Source organism: Balaenoptera acutorostrata, chromosome 3 (assembly GCF_949987535.1).
Source record: "Balaenoptera acutorostrata chromosome 3, mBalAcu1.1, whole genome shotgun sequence".
In the NCBI taxonomy this organism is placed as follows: domain Eukaryota; kingdom Metazoa; phylum Chordata; class Mammalia; order Artiodactyla; family Balaenopteridae; genus Balaenoptera; species Balaenoptera acutorostrata.
This window is the reverse complement of record NC_080066.1, coordinates 136600744-136623108: the sequence shown is the minus strand read 5'-3', so window position 1 is coordinate 136623108 and position 22365 is coordinate 136600744. Positions and strand designations below refer to the sequence as shown.

The window sequence follows — 22365 nt, the reverse complement described above, 5'->3', positions numbered from 1 at the left end:
TACTGTTAAATAAATTATTATTAGTGTCAACTCATATTCACGACTTTAAAAAAATGCAGTGGATTACAGGGAAGAGATATGGTAAAGCAGGGTACAATTAGTGGCAAATCTACTGCCCCTGTCCTCCCAAGTTCTTATCTTTCTGGGTCTTGTTCATGAAGATTATACAAATGTTATCTCTGGCTCCCATTCACAAAATCAACACCCATATATTTCTCTCTTTAATGTACCTGGAGATAGTCAAACTGGGAAGCTAAGCTACTGACAAGAAAGGTTTCCAGTTTCAGCTGAACCTTTCTCATTGAGTGGCAGTTCACTCAAGACCCTTTCAACAAATACGTATTGAGTGTGTAACATGTTCCAGGTGGGCAAATTATAGTCAGTGGGCATTTGGAGAGCAGTAGAATCTAAATTTTTTCTTGTCATTTTCAAGTTTAGACCTAATAAACATAAATCAATAATTGAGGACATGGTATATTAAAGTTCTATCTCTGAAGCCACCATCACTGCACCTAAAAAATAATGTAAAACATTTCCATCTTTAATAAATTTGCAAGTAATCCCATTTTCCTATATTTTATAAAAATTTACTTTCACTCCAGGTAAAATCCTACCAAGGTTTATTCTGTTCCATGCGATTCTATCAAAAGGAAGAAAACTGTTCTACCCTGAATTTTCAGCTACGTAAATATCAACTACCAGTACACTGAAAGGAAAAATACAAAGTATTATTCCTGATTTAAAACCACTAAATAAACTTGGGAAAAAAATGGAAAAGGCTTCAAAAAGGAAAAAGGCACAAGTGAAACGGAAGGAACAAGATTATGAATAGCTTCCATAAATAAAATGTAATTACACAATTTCCATTAGAATTAAAATTTGTTCACTAACCAATAAATGATGAAACTATTCAAGGCTTAGAACAATTCACTTTATTATAGCTCATCAACCTTATACCCAAATAGCTAAAAGGAAAACACTGAACTGAGCTTTATAGGAATCACCATCATTTACTTTACATTTTACCAAGTTTCCATAGTATGCCAAATGACTTGCACTATGGGAGGCAATATCTTAAGGTACGGCCTAGCTTAAAATAACTCCCAAATTACAGATTTTCATCAATTTTGTTTGAAATGTTTAAAAACACCAAGGCCTTAGGCTTCCCTGGTGGTACAGTGGTTAAGAATCCTCCTGGCAATGCAGGGGACACGGGTTCGAGCCCTGGTCCAGGAAGATCCCACATGCCCTGGAGCAACTAAGCCCGTGCACCACAACTACTGAGCCTGCGCCCTAGAGCCCTCAAGCCACAACTACTGAGGCCTGTGCGCCTAGAGCCCGTGCTCCACAACAAGAGAAGCCACTGCAGTGAGAAGCCCGCGCACCACAACGAAGAGTAGCCCCCGCTCGCCGCAACTAGAGAAAGCCCGTGCGCAGCAGCAAAGACCCAACACAGCCAAAAATAAACAAATAAATTAATTTAGAAAAGAAAAAAGCACACACACAAAGCCTCAAGATTAGCTTATTACTCAATCTTGACAGTGTATTTTGTATTCGGTAGCAAAACTGAAATTGGTTAAAAGTATAGTGCAGCATATTATTCTCAAAGTCCTTTTTAACTGAAAACTTAGAAAATGCTGCATAATTTTTAAAATGTTATATACTAAAGGTATATGAAGTAAACTTAAAAGATCCAAATAACTAAGATCAACAGAATGAGGGTATTAAACTACTTTCATCAGCAACACTAACTTACTAAACAATAGAGATTTAATATAAAGTAGTCTTATTATGCAAAGTTATGAAGTATATCGTAATATTTCAATTCATTAAGACTGTTTTCTACTTTTTATGGCTTTGAAAAGCAGCAAATCTATATGAGTTATGGTTTATAATTTTATTTGTAACTTTAAGAAATATATGCATTTATTATTATAGCCATAATGACTGATGACTAGTTCCAGTGGCAAAATCTCGGCAGGAAACAGATTTAGCAATTTAAATGTTTTTTAAGTTTCTGTAATTGAGGAAACTTTTCATAATCTGACGTTTGTTAAAACCACTTATTAGAAATTATGCAGCACAGTAGCTGTGGAAATATGAGCTAGCTTCACAATTATAAAGTCAGCCTATGTAGCCCTTTCCTATTGTATATAGTGGCATAAACCCCACGGCGGCCTATCAGCTAACTGGCAGGCAGGGGGCTGCTCTATTCAAAGTGAGAGATACAAGCTGCAGGGCAAAAACCTGGCAGCTCCCATCTGACCCCACAATCCCCTACTGGTGACAGCTCCAAGCTCCATGGCAAATTAGGCCTTCTCATATTACAATTGGAGAAGACAGATTCCATTAGCAGTATCTGAAATTGAGTGGAGAGCTGCACTGTTATCAGACTTGACTCATAAGCACTGCTATTAATCAGAGCTATGATAGCATTTATATATTTCAAGCTATCTGCTGCCGCTGTGATATTCTGCTACAAAGGGTTGATGGGACTTAGGAAAGTGAACAATAGAGCTTTCTGGGAAAAGCAGAGTAAATCAAGAAAGTCTATGACTTCCGCACATTCTGAAGGGATTGTGGTTTACATAAATTTTCTCCCAATTGGAGATTGAGCTCTTCCTCATCTTACACATGGGATTTAGTTGTCACTCAATGGTAACAGCTGTGAAAAGGTGAAGCGGCCCACCGCTCAGAATATTGCCTTCGCTTTTAAAGCAATTAACCCATGAACAGGAGGATACCTGGTGATATCAAGGGGATTAGGCCAGGCAATGCATTATTAACATTTCCTTGAACTAATTCTAACTCTGACTAGCTGTCAGAAGAGACTCTACAGTCTTAAAAAAGAGTTTTTGCCCTGCTTTTTTCCCTTCAAAACGAAATGCTGCTATTTGAGCCTAATATGTCCCTCTACTTATAAAAAAATGCAAATGAACCAAGCTCTTAATATGCTTAGCCAGTCTGAGTCAATGCAATTTTAATACAAGTATGAGAGAAATATATGATCAATTAACCAGGGATCAAGACAGATATTCTCCTGAATAGAAATTAATGCTCCAGTACTTTCCATTCTTCTTCAACTACAAAAACTTGGTGACTATTTGTTACTTATGCATAGTTACCTCTGAAATTAGGAAGAGCTTCACATTATTCTCTATGGCAATAATCTAAAATACTCTTTGAGCTGGAAAATCCAAATGTCTCTTAAGCAGGAGATTCTACGTTCTCTAAGGTATGGCATTTTAATTTTCGATTTTTATTGAATGGAATCTTAGCTGAAGCTATAAGAATAGCAGACACAGTGCTCAGAATCAAGTGTTCCTGTTCCAAAAGTTTAATAAAATTAATTTTTAGCAGCAGCAGAATGTTTAGGAATATATAACTTATAAAAAATAAAATACGCATAAATAAAATACTGGCACAAAACAACCTTCCAGGAGATATTTAAATATTACTGAAATTGGTTGTAAGTTCTTTGTAGTAAGCAGGCATAGTTTCAAGATACCTTTAATTATAATTAATATTCATATATTCTAGGGAACCTGCTTGACATTAAGAGATATGATTTCTTACTGTACAATGTTAATGGTGTTAGAAAGTTTTTTTATGCAAGTTTCCTGAAACAGTGCCTTTTAGAAAAACTGTTTATTTAATAGTAACTTTGTCTTACTTTCTTTAAAATAAGCACTGAATTTTGATTATAAAAACTAAAAGAATTTTACTTTCGATTCATATGAGTGTGTAGCAAATATTGTTCAATGAATTCTTCTATAGTTCCATTTGGCCCATACTAGCTTGAAAAGGATACGCTGACTCTCAAGCCTGTTGAGAATATATTCCCTGCCTTGTAACTATCAAAATACATGATACAAGACATGCCCTCACCTGAGATCATAAGCAATTTAAATCTTCCCTCAAGTAAAGAATTTTTATATGATACTATCAACAGACTCCATTCTATTTCAGTGTTACCAGAACATATGAAATATAAGCATGTTGATATTAATTACAGTGATTTCAGTACTCCTTCCTTACTAAGTATAGAGGATCTAGTCTGAGGTTTCTTAGAAAACAATTTTGAAATTCAAGTACTAAGGAAAGCTAAATGATGTTCCTATTAGTGATTTACATACCTATAACTTTTAAAATTTTATATTAATAGGATTTGTGAATTTCAAATGTGGCATTTTAAATATCATACTATCAAACTAAAAAATCATTTACTTCATTGGTCTTAAAAGAGAAAATCCCAGTTTCTCTAAATCACTAACTGTAGTACAGTCAAACGCACAGATGTACGTATTAATAAAATGAATACTAGTTCCTAGAAATGAAATATATTAAACTCCCTTAACATAGTGCATGCTTTAAAATACCCCTGAAGGGGACAATACATAAATAAATACATGCAGAAACAACTGCCACAATCTTACTATTTTTAATTCAATAAACTACAGTGACACAGCTTTCAATGTGCTGTTTTACTCATATGCTTTCTACATCAGGGCAAAGCAAACATAAAAGAGTTCTTGCCAACCATTAGGAAAGACTGACAAAAAATGCAGTGTTAATGACATCTTAAAGGCTTTTAAAAGCAAGAGAAAGATGTAAGAAAAGCAAAAATTACAAAGTAATTGGAAACAACAAATAAATTGTTCTTTCAATCTAACTCATGTTTACTGAAAAAATGGAGCTTTTTACATCAACATATTTAAACAGAAATTTGCTTTTGAAATACAATCTTTGTTTAAAAGGTACAGAAGGTCTTTATACCCACCCCAAGAGCTAAATATAGTGAATGCTATGTGAACAATTACCTGAAAAAAACCTAAAACTGTTAAAAGAATTAATTTCCTGCACACCAGTCAGCACTAATCCTACATGTACAGTAATGTTCTCTTAAGTGATGGGGGAAAGAAAGAATACAGCTGTCTCCTGGATCAAAACCCTTCAATATTCAACAACAAAATGGAATGATGACTTGGTCGGCAAATGAATAAAGTAGTGAAATGTCTCCTGAATGAGTTCTGGTGAAGGAGTCAACCTGTGAAGGAAAACATTTACTGTACGCTGGGACAGGAAAAAAGCCGTCACCGTAATGGCTGCACAAAAACCGCGTCCTGCTCTTGGGCTTATATTCACAGAAGGAAGGTTTTAGAGGCTAGGTTCAGGTCATACGACAAATGAAATTGTAACAAGCCAGCTGACATTGTATAATGTCTTCTTCCACTCGATCAATAGGCTACTGTTAGTCCTATTACCATAGAGATGGCTTGCTCTTTCCCGAAGGGTGACTATTGTTTGACAAAACAGATTTGCCACTTGAACTAGGTTGTTCCCAAAGGACGTGTACCTTGTCAATTATTTGTATTCAAAATAATGAAGTATTTTCACATTAAAAGTACGTAAGAGATAATGTTGTCAGGTCCCTTTTCAGAAAGAAAGCAACTTTTCCAAAGTACTAGATTACTAAAAGCATGCAAATATCTAATTTAGTCTATGAAGAGTTTTTGATTTAAAACATATGTCAGCAAGTATATGAATTTATCATTAAGACTGTATATTAAAAGAAAAGGGTCACAGGCTTGTGTGCTAATCTAAAACCCATTATAATCAAGCATAATAATTAATCAAAGCTATTTTAAAATGTGGACAACTCAAAGGAAAATTATTGTCCCAAACTATTCGGATTCTGGAAAGATAAAGATTTTTATATATGATTTTTACAGTGGTTTTTATGAGGAAGGGCATCGACAATTAATATAGTGGAAAACATGGAAAAGTTTTAGAAAACGAATCACTTTACCTGCTTAAGAGCTAGCTACAGCCTTTAAATATATGTATATGTTGTAGAAATAATCTAAAGGACAGATGAACTAACAAAACAAATACAAGTATTAGTTTTCTTTAAAATGTCTTTGTCTTAAATGTCTTGCAAAAACTCATACATTTAATACAGGACAGGTAAGTTCTAAATTTCAACCTAGATATTTAAAAATAAAAAGAGAGTTTTTCTCTCAACGAAAATGACAGAGCCTTAATTATAAAAGATCAGAAGGAACAATACTAATAATGATTATTCTAATCATTTAGAAAAAGAAAGTATTCATAACACTAATTAATCCAAGCAGAAATGTTATTTTAAACATTTCATACTTAAAGATATGGCTATCACTGAAAACCTGTAAGACTGAAATAGAAACAAATTAAATAATACAGATTAAAGTTTAGTAAATGATCAACAATTACAACTTTGAATCTGAAAGATTTCCACAAATAGATTTAATAGTAAGCTTTAGCCATAATTATTGTAACTTTTACCTTTCTACAAATAATCAAAAGGGAATTTACAAAGAATTTAGTCAAAGGGCAGTGATATGACATATGTAAATAAAAATATTAGTCTCCAAAAATGACATTTGAAATTGTCTATTCAAATTATACTCTATTTACATACAAAAATTATTTGTTTTTATAATAAAATCTGCAATACTTTTTGAAAGAAATGTTTTAACTTGGTTTCCCCTTTGCAGGAAGAATAATTTGTATTTTTGACTACAATCCTTTTAGGCATAGGTTAGACTGAGTTAATACCGAAGGAGAGAGAAACAGCAAAGACAAATGTGTTTACCAATATCCTAAACTAATGACCTGTTTTTTTAAAAGCAGCATAGCCTTCCAAACTAAGAAAGCTTTCCATCATGAAGTAAGTGGTGTCTAATTCGCCTATCTTCCCTACAGCAGTAATGGAACAAAGTGAAACCTTACTAAAACCACAACCCAAATTGATTTCCTTAGTTAACAGCTTCATTTCAAAAAGTATACATGTGCATATTTAAAATACAGTATAGTTAGGTATTAACTCTGGATCTGACGGGCAGCTGCCCATCAGCAATACTGTGAGTAATTAAGTGATATTTACCATTTACCAAAAGATGAACTTTATATTGTTGAATTAAACTGGCCCATCTGCATCTTCCTGAAATGACAAACCTTATTAGTTCTGCCTAACCAGAGAACTGTGATAATGAACTGGTGACACCTTCTCTCCGTTGTATGAAGCAGAACCAACTGGGTAATCATTTAAGCAGTCAAACGCATATGAAATTACTGTAAATTGAGAAAGTGAAATCACATGAGTGATTAGGAAAAACCATTCAAACAACAAAAGATTTTTTTTTTTGTAATGTATGTACATGGGCCATCTCCAATTAGTCAAAATTAACTAATCAACTACTTTACCTGAAAACGGTGAAAAAAAGTAATGCTGCAGCTACTGCTCCAAAGAAGCCACACAGAAGATTGACTCGGTAGGCAACTGAACCAAAAGGAAATAGTATAATTGCCAGTTTAGCCACCAGAGTGAACAAAGGATAGCCAGGAGGATGGGCAACCTAAGGGAAAATTAGCAACAGTCAGAAGGTTTTCATCTAGTAAAGGAAGAGTCACACTGGCTTTAATTGAAAAGTAGCGCTTTTCTCAGGCAAGTATAAAGATTAAGAGACAATGACTAAATGTTTGAATAGTGGTTTTCTATTGTAATCCTCTTGTGCCAATACAAATAAATATTTTCTTTAGTGGATTTGGCAGGGTCTATCACATGGTGTGTCACCTAGAGAAAGGGTGACATATTTCATTGTCAGTTCTTAAGCAGTTTGTTCTCTGGGTTCACAGTACATTAGGGTCATTTAAAAGGCTATTGAAAAAAAGCGGGTTCTGAAATATCGTATTGGTTAGTAAGTTGAAAGACCACACTGCTATCGGATTACCACCATGCTGACAGTCCTAAGGTCTTGCCTAAAGGGATCATGCACCACAATAAAGTTTATTAAATAATAAACTTATTAAAACTGTTAACCCGATTTATTTTATTCTCCATAGCTTATACAAAATTTGGGGTGATAATAAGCCAGCTACTGTATATATAGTAAAGGCTTTGCTTTATAATTCAGTTTAATTGGATTTAAAACTTAAAGTAAATTGTCATGTACTGTACTTATAAGTTACTAAAAACTGGGGTCTGAAAATAATCTACTTTACTCCATGCTTAATTAAACTTTCTTAATTCCTAAAACTGTTAATGAGAGCATTGATTAAACAATAAAACTAATACTTACTCCAAGCTCATGTGCGGCTGTGATCAGTTCCCCTGTGAAAAAATAATGGAAAACCAATAATTACTATTAGAAAATGACACTCCTCCGAAGTTTTCAAAATCCAAATGCTTGCATTGGGGTTTTGCATTAATTTGACTGGATAAAACTGTAAATCTGTAGAGATTTAACAGCATGAAATAGTCTCAGAATATGTTCTCCCTTAGGTATTACTGAACAAACTATCTTTGATAGTTTTTAATAACTGGTCAGTGTAAACATATGTAAATTCTAGTTTCTAAAAATGCTTATTTTAAACAACAAGGTCCTACTGTATAGCATAGGGAACCATATTCAATATCTTGTAATAACCTATAATGAAGAATATGTAATATGTATAACTGAATCACTTTGCTGTACACCAGAAACTAACACAACATTGTAAATCAACTATACTTCAATTTTTTTTTTTTTTTTAAGAAATTCACGTTTATTTATTTATTTATTTATTTATGGCTGTGTTGGGTCTTCGTTTCTGTGCGAGGGCTTTCTCTAGTTGTGGCAAGTGGGGACCACTCTTCATCGCGGTGCGCGGGCCTCTCACCATCGCGGCCTCTCTTGTTGCGGAGCACAGGCTCCAGACGCGCAGGCTCAGTAATTGTGGCTCACGGGCCCAGTTGCTCCGTGGCATGTGGGATCTTCCCAGACCAGGGCTCGAACCCGTGTCCCCTGCATTGGCAGGCAGATTCTCAACCACTGCGCCACCAGGGAAGCCCAACTATACTTCAATTTTTAAAATATGCCTACTTTCCCTCCTGAAAGTTGTCTACCCTTGCAAATATATAAAAACTCTTACAGAGCATTAGTGTAAAATGCTGTATTATCCCTCAAGAATTTAGTACAAAACTGTCGGTAAAGATGCAACCTTATGATATGTAAAATGTGCAGACACTGGAGATTTGAACAGTCTATAAAATGTGCCATTCTGCCCTAAACTGACTTTGGATACATTCTCTACATTAATTATTTTGGATATCTTTAAACAATTGCCAAATGCTTATTAACTCCAGGTTATTTTGGTAAGCTTTGACTACCAAAGTACATTTTTTTCAAACCATTAAATCATATTATTTACATAGTTCTTTGTAATTCCTCACCATTAGTAATTACTTCTAAAATTATGATGTAGTAATTCAATGCTTGTTAATACTTTAAGTATCCAGAGCACAGGGACTATTTCTGATTATCCCTATACACTTAATACAGTACAGTGTACGAAATCAATCAATATTAATTGATGATTTATGAAAGTACTATTATCTATTGGGAAATGTATTAATGTCCATTTTCTATCCTTCAGTGGATATCAGTACTCTTCATTTCTACTGCCCTGACCGTATTTTAGACCCTTCCTCTCTCTGGCCTGGGCTACAGCAATAGCTTTGACCAATGTTCTATTCCAATTCATCTTCCTACTGAAATCACTAATTACTGCCATCCCCACTCCCCAGAGGTCAGATTGTTTCCTTAGACTAAAACTGCTCAATGGCTGCTCTCTGTGTACTGAATGAAGTTGATTCCTCAGCGTGACATGCAAGCCCTCTATGGCTTCCAGGTCCCTTTCCAAGGCTTATGTCCATGAAACCTATGCTCACCTTTGTCAGATCTGACTACCCACTGTTGCTCTGAACGGTCCTCTTTTGCACCTCTTATCACTCATTTTCTCAGCCAGCATTCTCTCCTAAATCCGTCAAGGCCTAGTTCAGTTGCTACCTTCTCAGTGACACCTTTCCTTACACATACCCTTCCCCAGCTTCACCCATCAGAATGAATCACTTCCTCCTCCTCCATAGAACCTGCTGGAACCTCTCTATTTAGCACTTAGATTGCTTTTTATTCTGGTTAGTTGTTCTCATTTGTCTTTTCCACTAAGTTGAAAATATCCTATCCATTTCAGGGTTCTGTCAAGAAGACATCAGCACCTCTCCCTCCTCGTGCCACACAGAAAAGCCCTGCACATAGAGACTGACAAAAAGACCTATCACGTTGTCATCCTTGCTACTCAGACACCCCCATCTCAGGTTGAAAGACTGCTCACTTCACAGAAATCCCATACGGGCACCAAAGACAGATACTGCTCACTTAAGTCATTTACTTAAGGACATCTTTGACGTTTGCTGGAGATATTCAAGAGCATCTTACAAGCCAAAGGCCCTTCTTGTACCTTATATAAAGAAATTGTTTATGGTTTTAATATGTTTAAAATAACTCCTCCCTTTGTAGCTGTTACCAGTATTTTATACTATTTCATAGTTTTATTCTAAAATGGGTTTGCTCTTTATGTCTTCAGTCATAAATGGTTTTAATCAATTTTTGGTTCTTGTATTTCTGTAGGTGCTATGAAGCACAGTTCAGTTCAGATTTCCAAGGTTGCTATTCATTCTCATCCACTTAAAATGTACTTAGAATTACATTTAACATTAAGAAAAATAGCCCATTTTCTCTCATTTCTTTTTACCATTGAAAAGTCAATATGCTGTTATTCTTTGCTGGAGTTCTGTTGGTAGAAAGATGAATCTGGAATGTGACTAACCTCCATCACCAACTCTTATAAGTGTGAAACTAAAATCTAAATAGAAAAGATGCTACTATTCAAAGTCTATGAATGCACCTTTGATAAAAAGCTAAACACGACTCTTAAAATTGAATATGATAAAAAGAGAAAGTAAATATAAGAGAAAGGGTCCTTGCTTTCCCTCAACCCTTTACACTAGGGTTGCCTCAAATGTTAAGTCCTACTACAACCTGCATCAGAATTACCCAGATGCCTTTTAAAAAATGAAGATTTCTTGACCATAACCCAAATCTACCTACACTAAACCCTCTGGCATTGGGGCCCAAGTTTCCCAGGCAATTCTCCAGTACATTCAAGTTTGAGAACCACAGCTTTTTCATCTGGGACACAAATGGGTGGCAAGCTCAGGGTTGTTAGCAGAAGCTTCACCTTTACAAAACCCAGCTCCTTCCATATTATACTTTTTATATTAATTATAAAATTATATTGTCATATATCAAGTGTGTTAAAGACAGTATCTTAAAAATATATAAACACATATATAAGCTAATTTATTTTTCCCAAGGATAACAAATAGAAGTGAAGGCTAGATTCCTACCCTTTCCTCTAAAGGACCAGGAGTGCTCCTGCCCATAAATCAACTATGTGTATCAAGCAGTGCAAAAAATAAATTTTGGCAAGGCCACACAATGTGATGGATTCATGGAGTATAATTTAAGACTTATCAGGAAGAAGAATACAATCTTTATGTTGGTTTTGAGATGTGTTCTGTTTATTGATTAAAAAAAAATTTCATAAACACAAAATTCAAAGAGAACAGTACATTCAACATATAAACAAAATCATCAAAGATGTGATTATACAAATTTTACTGGCAACCCTTGGAAAACAGTTTATTTATCACTCCCAAAAATGAACATAGAAATATTAGAAGCAACCACTATTCAGCGTCAAACTAAACAAGTCAGAATGCCTAAAAAGTTTGATAACTCAAAGTGAATAGATAACTTTATTCTTTTGGGGAAAAAAGACAGTATTAATAAAAACAAGGCAACAGTGGTAATAGGGGCGGGACAGGTACGAGCTATAGCAGCCCCGCTCAGCCATTGGTTGGCACTGCAGTGGGCCCCTCCTCCTCCCCATCTGTATAAAAGGAGCTCAAATTTGGATTGAGGGAAGATGTTTTTTGAGACACTAGTCAGCCATCTTCTCGGTCTGCTAGCTTTCCGATTCAAGCGGTTATTCCTTGCTCTAACAACACATCTCCCGATTTATTGGCCTGTCATGTAGTGAGCAGACCAAGCTTGGGCTCCGTAACACAATTGTAAATTTTAAATAGACTTTATCACTAAATACGTGACGATAGATTTAACAAAGAATTTAGAGCAAAGGTTGGTTAAGAGAGCATGTTCTAAAGTCAGTCTACTTGGTTTCTTTCCTCGACTGCCTCTACTTTCTGTGTGATTCTGGACACAGCTTAACCGCTTTGTCATCTATAAAATAAAGAAATTGATAGTACCTACCTGACAGGGTAGTAGCTGGGAGGATTAAAATAATTCACGTAAAGCACTTGGAACAGTGCTGGCACATAGTAAGTACTCAATAAGTGTTATTATTATTCATCCTAATCCCGTCCTTCAGGCTCAAACAACTATGGTAAAGAACTGTCAATGTTTTTTTGAAAGTTACATAACTACTCAACCCCTGAGTAATGCTCTCCAATGTCAAAACTCTCACAACTATAAAGCTATTTCTATTATTTCGTATAAACCGTAGAAATATGGTAACTCTGTTCCGCACTATACTAATGAAACATTGCTCCTATTTGTTCACTAGGACCTGAAAGAAAGGGTAAAGGTAATGACGTGTAAAAGGAACATCAAGGATCATCAGTGTGGTAGGCAGCCTTGAAGATGGCCTCCAAAGCTTCCCAACTCCAGTATTCTCACTGCGTAATCCTCTCGCCCTTGAGTGTGGGCTGACATATTGACTCACTTCCAAGAATAAAACAGGGCAGTGGTCTGTCACTGCCAAGATTAGGTTACGAAGTGACAGCGTTGTCAGGCAGAGGTGCCATCTCTTTCTCTTGACAAAAGTCAGCTTACAGAGAAACCCGTTTGGCAAAGAGCTGGATGGGGTTTAGAAGTTAATCCTCGCTAAGCTGAACCCTGAGAGGACTGCAGCCCTACCCCATACCGCGACGGCAACCTTGTCCTAAGAGCACCCACTTAAACTGCACCCAGATTCCTGATCAACAGAAAATGTGAAATAATACACGTTTCTTGTTTTAAGCCACTCAATTTGAGGGTATTTTGTTATGCAGGAACTAGGGCACTCAGGTTTTTTTTCAGCCTATATAGATTCACGACCCAAATTTACAGCACCATTCTAACAAAATTACGGATCATTATTAGGCGTTATCAGATGGTCAATTTGGCAGCAAAACAAAACCTGCCTCTTGTCTCTCAGCCCAAATACATAACGATTATTCATGTGATTTAAATGGCCCACGGGTCACGCTTTTCAATAGAAGCAGCTTGAAGCCGCAACTGGCTTCCACCCTTTCAGGCGTTCTCCCGCAAATAGTCTGCAAGGCTGGTTCCTTTTCAACATTCAGGTTTCAACTAAAATATCACCTCCTCAGAGGCCTTTCCCAACTCGCCATTCTGATGGAGCCACTCACTGCCTACCCCACTGTCAATCACATTTCCCTCTTACCGTCTCCATTAAATTCTCCCCACCTAATACGCTGCTGGCTATTCAGTAGTTTGTGTACTGTCTCTGCCCGCATTACAACACTCTCCAAGATACTTGTCCACCACTCCTGTTAGTCCTTTTGTCTGGAACGCGATAAGGACTCAGTAAGTAATGTTTGTGGACTAAAAAGGAATGGAAAGCAAAAACTCAGGTCCAGAAAAATGATCTGGAGAAGTGGAGAGAGAGCTCGGTAAGTCCCATCAGGCGAAACCAACCAGCCCCGTCTCGACAGCCTGAGAACTCAAGAGACCAGAATTACAGAAAAATTACACGAATGGAAACACAGGTTGGTTCTGGAACGCAAAACCCTGTGGGGGCCCCGGCGGGTGGATGGAGGGGTCGAGCTGACCAGACCTCGTGGGGAGAGTGCGGACCAGAGAGGGGGGCAGGAGGCACGACCCTGAGAGTACGTTACCCGAGTCGCCCCCCGGCACCGAGGGGGGCAGCGTGAGGGTGAACACGGCGGCCACAGCGGCGAACACGGCGACGCCACCGCGGAGGCCCCCAGAGCGCCGCGGCCCCGCTCGGGCTGCCCGCCCCCCGGCCGGGCCCCCGCCGTCGCCATGGAGACCCATGGGCCAGAGGGGACCGAGGAAGGAGGACGCGGCAGGCCCCAGGACTCAGGGCAGCCGGGAGTCCCCAGGGCGACAGGAGAGGGCGGCGCGCGGCGGCTTCCGGGTCGGGCCGGGCGGACGGGACCGCACCTTCTTCGCCGGCGCGGGGGGAGAAACTGTGGGGTCTCACTGGAGCCAGGCCCAGGCAGCCTTCTGGCGCCGTATCGCGCGCCAGGGTTTACAGAATTATAATGTGCTTTCCACTAGAGCATCACAAGCGACAGCCTTCTTTTAAGAAAGGAACCCTGGGCCCAGGACCTCCGTCTCTATGGCCTCCCCAGCTTCCTAGCGACTTGGTCGGGTCTGACAGAGACAGGAGCCGGGTTGCCAAGCGGGCGTGAGGAAGGGCCGCGACTGCCCCCTGCGGTGTGGGGTGGAACTACACGAGGGGCCCCAGACCGCCAGCCCGAGGGGACGTGTGCGCACAGTATGTGCAGAGTAAGCCAATACATACATTAATCGCATGTTTACTACGAGTAATAGTAAACATGCATAACAATTAGCACACGAGCCCGTGTGCTAATTGTTAAATCGCTGAGTTATTTTCAGAGAGATTAAAATAAGCTAGTTGGTCTATTTTTTTTCTTATAGCATGAGGAAAACTTGGGAGATGAATTGAGAAACTTGAGTTTCTGTAGTAATACAAATAATTTTCAACGTGATAAAGTTGTCTCCTATTTTAATGAAGAGAAGTATTTAGATGAAGATTTGACCACACAGTGGAAAATGAACTGAAGACACTGCACTTTCCAACTAGCTGCAATGCAAAAAAGAATGGGGACTCTTGGATCACCACATAGCATGGCTCTTGGTGAGATCTTTAAGCTTACATTTTACATTATTATAGCAATTATTCTGGAGTGGGAGGAGAGGAGGGCAACCTCCCTGGAATGCATCTCAAAATACACTGAAGATCAGTGACAATCTAAAACGTGTTACAAGCAATCTGACAGGAACATAGAGTCTCAAATGTAGAGTGACTAACACACTTGCAAAGATAGGCAGCCATTGTGTCAGCATCTCAGGTACTACATAATGCTTTCTCTGCTATATTGTGAGCCCTGGAGAGCAGGTAGGCAGCTTCTAAATAGACCCCCAGTAATCCCTGACTCCTGGTATTCACTCCCTTGTGTAATCCTCTCCCCTTGTGTGTGGGCAGGATCTAGTGACTCACTTCTGTCTATAATAGCATAAGGAAAAAGTGATGATGTCACTTTGGAGATTAGGTTATAAAAGACCGACTTTTCATCTTGCTTGCCCTCCCCTTGGTGGGCGCTACCTCTCTTGCCCTCCCACTTGTTCACTCTGATGAAGCCACCTACCATGTTGTGAGCTGCTTTATGGAGAGGTCCACACGGCAAGGAACTGAGCGTCACCTCCAGCCAAACAGCCAGCGAGGCGCTGAGGCCCTTAGTCCAACAACCTGCAAGGAACTGAATCCCACTAATACCTCACGAGGGAGCTAGGGAGCCGAGCCTTCCCCACGTGAGCCATGAGATAATGACTAACTCCCTCCAAGACCTTGACTGCAGCCTTGACTACAGACCCTAATGCAGAGGACCCAGCTAAGTCTCACCCAGATTACTGTCCTGCAAAAACTGAAATAATAAATGTTGTTGTTTTAGTCCACTAAATTTGGGGTAATTTGTTGCTCAGCAATAGATTACTAAGACAGCCTGCCTTCAATTTCTTTTCTGAAAAAGCATGCCAGTGATTAATACTGACCGAGCCAAGCACATGCTTCTTTCCTTTTTTATCCATTTCATCTTTTGCTCATGAGTTTTATAAAAAGATAACTTTCTATCATGGCAATTACTTTCAAAAGAGCATAATTATGGGGCTTCCCCGCTGGCGCATTGGTTAAGAATCCGCTTGCCAATGCAGGGGACACGGGTTCGAGCCCTGGTCTGGGAAGATCCCACATGCCGCGGAGCAACTAAGCCCATGAGCCACAACTACTGAGATTGTGCTCTAGAGCCCTCGAGCCACAACTACTGAGCTCGCGTGCTGCAACTACTGAAGCCTGTGCGCCTAGAGCCCGTGCTCTGCAACAAGAGGAGCCACCACAATGAGAAGCCCGTGCACCGCAACGAAGAGCAGCCCCTGCTCGCCACAACTAGAGAAAGCCAGCGCGCAGCAACGAAGACCCAATATAGCCAAAAATAAATAAATAAAATAAATAAATTTATTTTAAAAAATTTTAAAAAAAGAAGGGCTCCAAGTGATCCCTTAAAAAAAAAAGCGCATAATTATTTGCCCATGTTTGAGAGGTAGAGCTCAGTGCTGGAAGTTTGAATTTGGGAGTTGTCATGTAAGGATGAGATGAATTAATAAGTTCACAGAGGCATAATGTAGGGAGAAGGTTGAGGTCAAATGTTAGACCACATCTTCATTTAGGGAATGGCAGGAGAAGAGGAGAGAACAGTGGAAGAGAGGGATGCACCACAGGGACCTAAGGATGAAATGATATCAGTGATGTATGTGTGGTCAGGTTGTGTGGTCAGGTTGTCACAGAGAGGAGAAGGACGGTGAGGAGAGCCACATCTAGGTTTATGGGGCTTAAGTTCATACAATTTGGAGAATTGTGTAAGTAAAAGAATACAAAACTGCAGATACAAAATTAGGTATGGGCATTGGAAGGAGCTTGTGCTAGTGACAGGCTGTGAAAAAATTTTTTAATTGAAGTATAGTTGATTTACAATGTTGTATTAGTTTCAGATTCTTTTCCATTATAGGTTATTACGATATAGTTCCCTGTGCTATAAGTAGGTTCTTGTTGTTTATTTTATGTACAGTAGTGTATATCTGTTAATCCCCAACTCCTAATTTATCCCTTCCCTCCCCTTCCCCTTTCGTAACCATAAGATTTGGGCTTTGTTAGCTTCATAGCTAATCTCCTTTGAGGATGGAGTTTCAGTAGAGTAGTACATATGGAAACAAGGTAATAGTGGGTAAGAAGTGAGGAAATGGAAGAAGGGAAAATAGAATACATTTGCAAGAAGTTTGGCGGTGAGGGGAAAGAGAGAAGTAGTGTGGGAAGTCACAGGGATTGAAGTGTCAAATGGGTTTTTGGTAATCCAAGGGAGTATTTGGAGAGACATAGTGAGGAGATAAAGATGTACTGGAGAATGGAGGGGATGGAACCAAGGAGGGAAGAAGAGGAGAGATGAAAACAGAAAATGTTAGAGTTGTAGTTGTAGAAGAAAGAGGGAAACACATGACAGTTGGACCTTATCCTTGGGCACACTAGCGAAATATGCAAAGAGTATTATTTACCTGTTATGTATGCTCTGCTGCACTCCACAGTGGGTTAGGGGCAGCTACTATAATATATACAGTGTGGCTTTCCTGGTGGCACAGTGGTTAAGAATCCACCTGCCAATTCAGGGGACACAGGTTCAAGCCCTGGTCCAGGAAGATCCCACTTGCCGCGGAGCAACTAAGCCCATGCGCCACAACTACTGAGCCCACGCGCACCTAGAGCCCTGGCTCCGCAACAAGGGAAGCCACCGCAATGGGAAGCCCATGCACCGCAACGAAGAGTAGCCCCCGCTCATCGCAACTAGAGAAAGCCAGCACGCAGCAACGAAGACCCAACACAGCCAAAGATAAATAAATAAATAAAAATTTAAAAAAAATACATACTGTACAACAGAAAAATATGTGGATCATTTAGGATCCAACCAGAGAAACAGAACTAGTGGGAGATACATATTAGGAGATTTATTGCAAGGAATTGTCTCATGTGATTGGGGGGCTGGCTAGGCCAGTGTGAAATCCACAGGGAAAGCCAAGTCTAGCATCTACGGACAGTCTAGGGCTCCGCATTACAGCCGGGCAGCGGTGGGTGTCCCAGCTCCCCACCAGGCCTCCACTGATACCTCCCTCAATGGGAAAGGGGTAAGAGTGCCCATGACTGCTCCCCCGTAGCCCCCTCTGACACGACACCACGGTGAGGAGAAGGCAGAGTGGGGAAGTGCCCTCCTTTTTCTGGGCACAAGTCCTGACTCTCCTCTAGGGCCCGTCTAACACCACCGCAGCAGGGAGAAGACGGGCAGCTCATTACTGCTGGGTGGGTGGGAGTCTGTGCTCCCCACGTGGACTCCACTGATGCCATGGATGAAAGGTCTGGCTCCCTGTTCAGCCTTCTTTGCCATCAGCCTGGTGGGTGTGTTGGGTCGACTGGAGAGGGTGGAGGTCAAGTTTCCCCACTCAGCTTTTGCTGGAGTGGGGGTGGATGGCCACAGTTTTCTCTTTGGTTTCTGGCTACAGTAGAGAGTTATTTTCTAAATGTATCTATCTTGCCTTTTCCTGGTCCTCTGACCAGAGAGAGCAGGCTTTTTTTTTTTTTTTTTGTCTGTGCTGTTGGGGTCTCTGTGTTGCTCGCTTCTCTGGCACGCGGTCTGGGCTGCACGAAGCAAAAAGAAATCCAGGGATCTCACCACCGTGTTGTTCTTCAGGTTTCAAGGCTCCTGTCTGGTCTACCTTATTCTCTCCACCTTTCCGTCTTGTTACGTTTGTCTTATATATAATATCCAGGGTGTTTAGTTGTACTTAGCAAGAGGAATAGGGGAAACTTTGGCCACTCCATCTCTCTGGAAGCAGAAGTCCCTCCCCTTTGTTTTATTCTTTCTGAGCATTCAGAGCAGCTTCACAGATATTAATGCACTGAAATTCACCTGAAAATTTTGTCATTATCCCCCAAAACCCCACTTGAAATAAAGTCAAATGCATCTTAATCTTACAAATACCTGTGAAATTTTAGATTAGAAACAACAGAAATTAGATACCTGGAATACTATCCAATAAACCATCTACAATAGGACAATACAAGAGGACGCAAACATCCATGTTAAGTGCCTTAGAGAAATAATTTTAAACATTCAAATATACTAGTAACCAAAGGAATTTAAAATAAAAGAAAGAAAAGCCATTTTCACCTTTCTAATTATCAAAGATTTTTTAAAATTGAAGTGTAGCTGATACACAATATCGTGTTAGTTTCAGGTATACAGCAAAGTGATTCAGTTATATATATATGTGTGTGTGTGTGTGTATATATATATATATATATACACATACATGTATATGTATTCTTTTTCAGATTTTTTCATTATAGGTTATTACAAGACATTGACTATAATTCCCTGTGCTATACAGTAGGTCCTTGTTGTTTATCTATTTTGTATATAGTAGTATGTATCTGTTAATCCTAAACTCCTAATTTACCCCCCTTCCCCTTTGGTAACCATGAGATTGTTTTCTGCGTCTGTGAGTCTGTTTCTGTTTTATAAATAAGTTCATTTGTGTCATTTTTTTAGATTCCACATATAAGTGATATCATATGATATTTGTCTTTGTCTGACGTACTTCACTTAGTTTGATAATCTCTAGGTCCAACTGTATTGCTGCAAATGGCATTATTTCATCCTTTATTATGGCTAAGTAATAGTCCATTGTACATATGTATATATATATATAAATATATATATAACACATATATATATATACGCACACACACACACACACACACACACACACATCTTCTTCATTCATTGTCAGTGGACACTTAGGTTGCTTCCACATCTTGACTATTGTAAATAGTGCTGCCATGAACATTGGGGTGCATATATCTTTTCAAATTAGAGTTTTCATCTTTTCCAGATATATGCCCAGGAGTGGGATTGCTGGATCATATGGTAACCCTATTTTTAGTTTTTAAGGAACCTCCATACTGTTCTCCACAGTGGCTGCACCAATTTACATTCCTACCAACAATGTAGGAGGGTTCCCTTTTCTCCCCACCCTCTCCAGCATTTATTATTTGTAGACATTTTGATGATGGCCATTCCAAAGATATTTAATATCTCTAGAGTACTGGTGATAAAGGAATTTGGTATAACATTTTAGAGGGCAATATACCTCTGTGTATCAACAATCTGTAAGATACTCATATCATTTGACCTAGAATTGTGAGTAAATATATGAAAATGTGTTCAACTTTATTAATAATCAGAGAAATGCAAATTAAAACCACAATGGGATACTACACACTTACCAGGTTAGCAAAAATGAAAGTCTAACTGTATATAAAGTCGGCAAGGGCTTCCCTGGTGGCGCAGTGGTTGAGAATCTGCCTGCTAATGCAGGGGACACGGGTTCGAGCCCTGGTCTGGGAAGATCCCACATGCCACGGAGCAGCTGGGCCCGTGAGCCACAATTGCTGAGCCTGCGCGTCTGGAGCCTGTGCCCCGCGACGGGAGGGGCCGCGATAGAGAAAGGCCCGCGCACCGCGATGAAGAGCGGTCCCCGCACCGCGATGAAGAGTGGCCCCCGCTTGCCGCAACTGGAGAAAGCCCTCGCACGAACCGAAGACCCAACACAGCCAAAAATAAATAAATAAATAAATAAATAAATAAATAAATAAATAAATAAGAAAATCCTTTAAAAAAAAAAAAAAAAAGTCGGCAAATGTGTAGAACAATGGAAATGTTAGCAGGAGAGCAAAATGGTACAACCACTTTGGAAAACAAACATTTTTTTCTAGTAAAGCCAAAGATATGCAGAGCCTACAACTCAGCAGTTCTACGCTACGTTTGTACCTAGAGAAGCCAGGAGACAGATACAAAATGTTTATGGCAATATTATTCCTAAGAGCCCCCAAATAGGAATGACCCCAGACACTCATCAACAGTGGAATAGAGAAATAAATCCTAGCATATTTATACAATGAAATACTGTATAACAAACAATGAACAAACTACAGCTAGCTACCATGGAATAATATGGATGACTCCCACAAAAAATAATGAGCAAAAGGAACAAGTGATAAAACAATACACACAGAATGATTCTAGTTATTTAAAGTTGAAAGATAAATAGTTTAGAGATATATCCATAGAGTTTTAAACTATAAAGAAAATAAAAAATCATCATCTCAGATGTTGAGACAGTGGTAGTTACCTCTAGAGATGAGTGGGTGCTTTGATGGGAAGGGGTACATTTGGGCTTTATGTGCTATTCTGTTCTTCAATGTTTCTATTCTTGACTTGAGTGGTGGCTACATGGGTATTTCCTTTATAATCATTCTTTTTTTTTTTTTTTTTGGCTTAAAATAAATTGCAGTCTTTAATAAATTAAAATCATAATACCAGCCTAACTAGTAATCCAAAAAATGGTATTCTAGTGATGACAGACATGGAAAGTTCCACTGTCCTATAATTATTCTTTAAACTATTTATAAATATATACTTTTCTATCTATATGATATATCTCATGATTAAAAAAAGTAACAGGAGGGAAGGAAGATTGCGGAGCTGTTACCTAATGGATAGTTTTGTAATGAATGCTAGCAAGAATATTACCCTGAGTTAGCATGCAATAACTCATGAATATTTCTGCATTTGTTTAGTTCCCTGTAATATAAGTGGTTATATGGAGGTGTTTTATACTCAAAGAAAATAACTTTCAGCATGAAAGTAAATTCTCTTTCAAAATCCCTTCTGGTAAAAAAAAAAAAAAAAAAAAAATCCCTTCTGGTGATACAATATAATAGAGTACTAAACTCTCTCCTGAAATCAATTTACTTTTTAAACATAAATTTTGTGAATTGTGCTTCAATTTGGCAAAAATCTTTGGCAAAAATAAATACTTGGTTTCATAGTCTGGTATCTGTCAGTATTCCTCAAAGTTTTAATGAACCAATTTTTTTTCAGATAAAACTCTAAGATATCACACAAGAAAGGAATATTGTTTAAAGGCACAGAAGTAAACAATTAAAAAAGCTAAACCTACAACTATCAAAGTTAGAAGTGGAGGTGAGGATTGTAGCAATGAGCCAAATCCTCATTGTGTCTGGGGACTAATAGATAATGTCGTAAAGTGGTAAATCAACAGGTCGTTCTAGAGGCCTATTATTTAAGGAGGTAGTCATGGGAAGAACCAAAATCAGAAAAGGTTAAAAGTGGTTGCCTCTGAGACGGGAGATGGGGAGGGGAGAAGTAGGATGGCAGATATGGCTTTTGTTACAGTTGTTCTGCACTACTATATATTTTGCCATCTGCACTGTATTATTTTGATTAAAAAAATAGAAAAATATTTGTAAAGGAACAAATGAGAATGAAAAAAAAGCCAAAACCATAGCTTTTTTTGAATTAGAGATTATAATATATGTGAAGAGCCTGAAACATAGTAGGAGATATATAAATATTTGCCCTAAAGCGATTGTTTCCTGTTTGAATTACATGTTATTTATTTATTTTTCTTGCAGTTTTATTGAGATATAATTGCCATACAGCACTGGATAAGTTTAAGGTGTACAACA

At 38.6% G+C, this 22365-nt stretch overlaps 1 protein-coding gene across 4 annotated transcripts in view; it reads right to left on the bottom strand.

The window, feature by feature from the left end:
- Nucleotides 1–14131, bottom strand: part of TMEM260 (transmembrane protein 260) — a 60881-nt gene extending 46750 nt beyond the window's left edge. For 3 of the 4 annotated variants that reach the window (XM_007192912.3, XM_028169241.2, XM_057543460.1), the window contains exons 1-3: nucleotides 13844–14130; nucleotides 8121–8152; nucleotides 7246–7397 (exon numbers count right to left, since the gene is read on the bottom strand). In XM_007192912.3, the coding sequence (XP_007192974.2) occupies nucleotides 7246–7397; nucleotides 8121–8152; nucleotides 13844–14003 (344 nt within the window). In that variant the 5' untranslated portion in view covers nucleotides 14004–14130. Of the gene's footprint in view, nucleotides 1–7245; nucleotides 7398–8120; nucleotides 8153–13843 lie in introns of all 4 variants that reach the window. The other variant, XM_057543461.1, reaches the window with a different exon arrangement.
- Between the last annotated feature and the right edge of the window lie 8234 nt (nucleotides 14132–22365).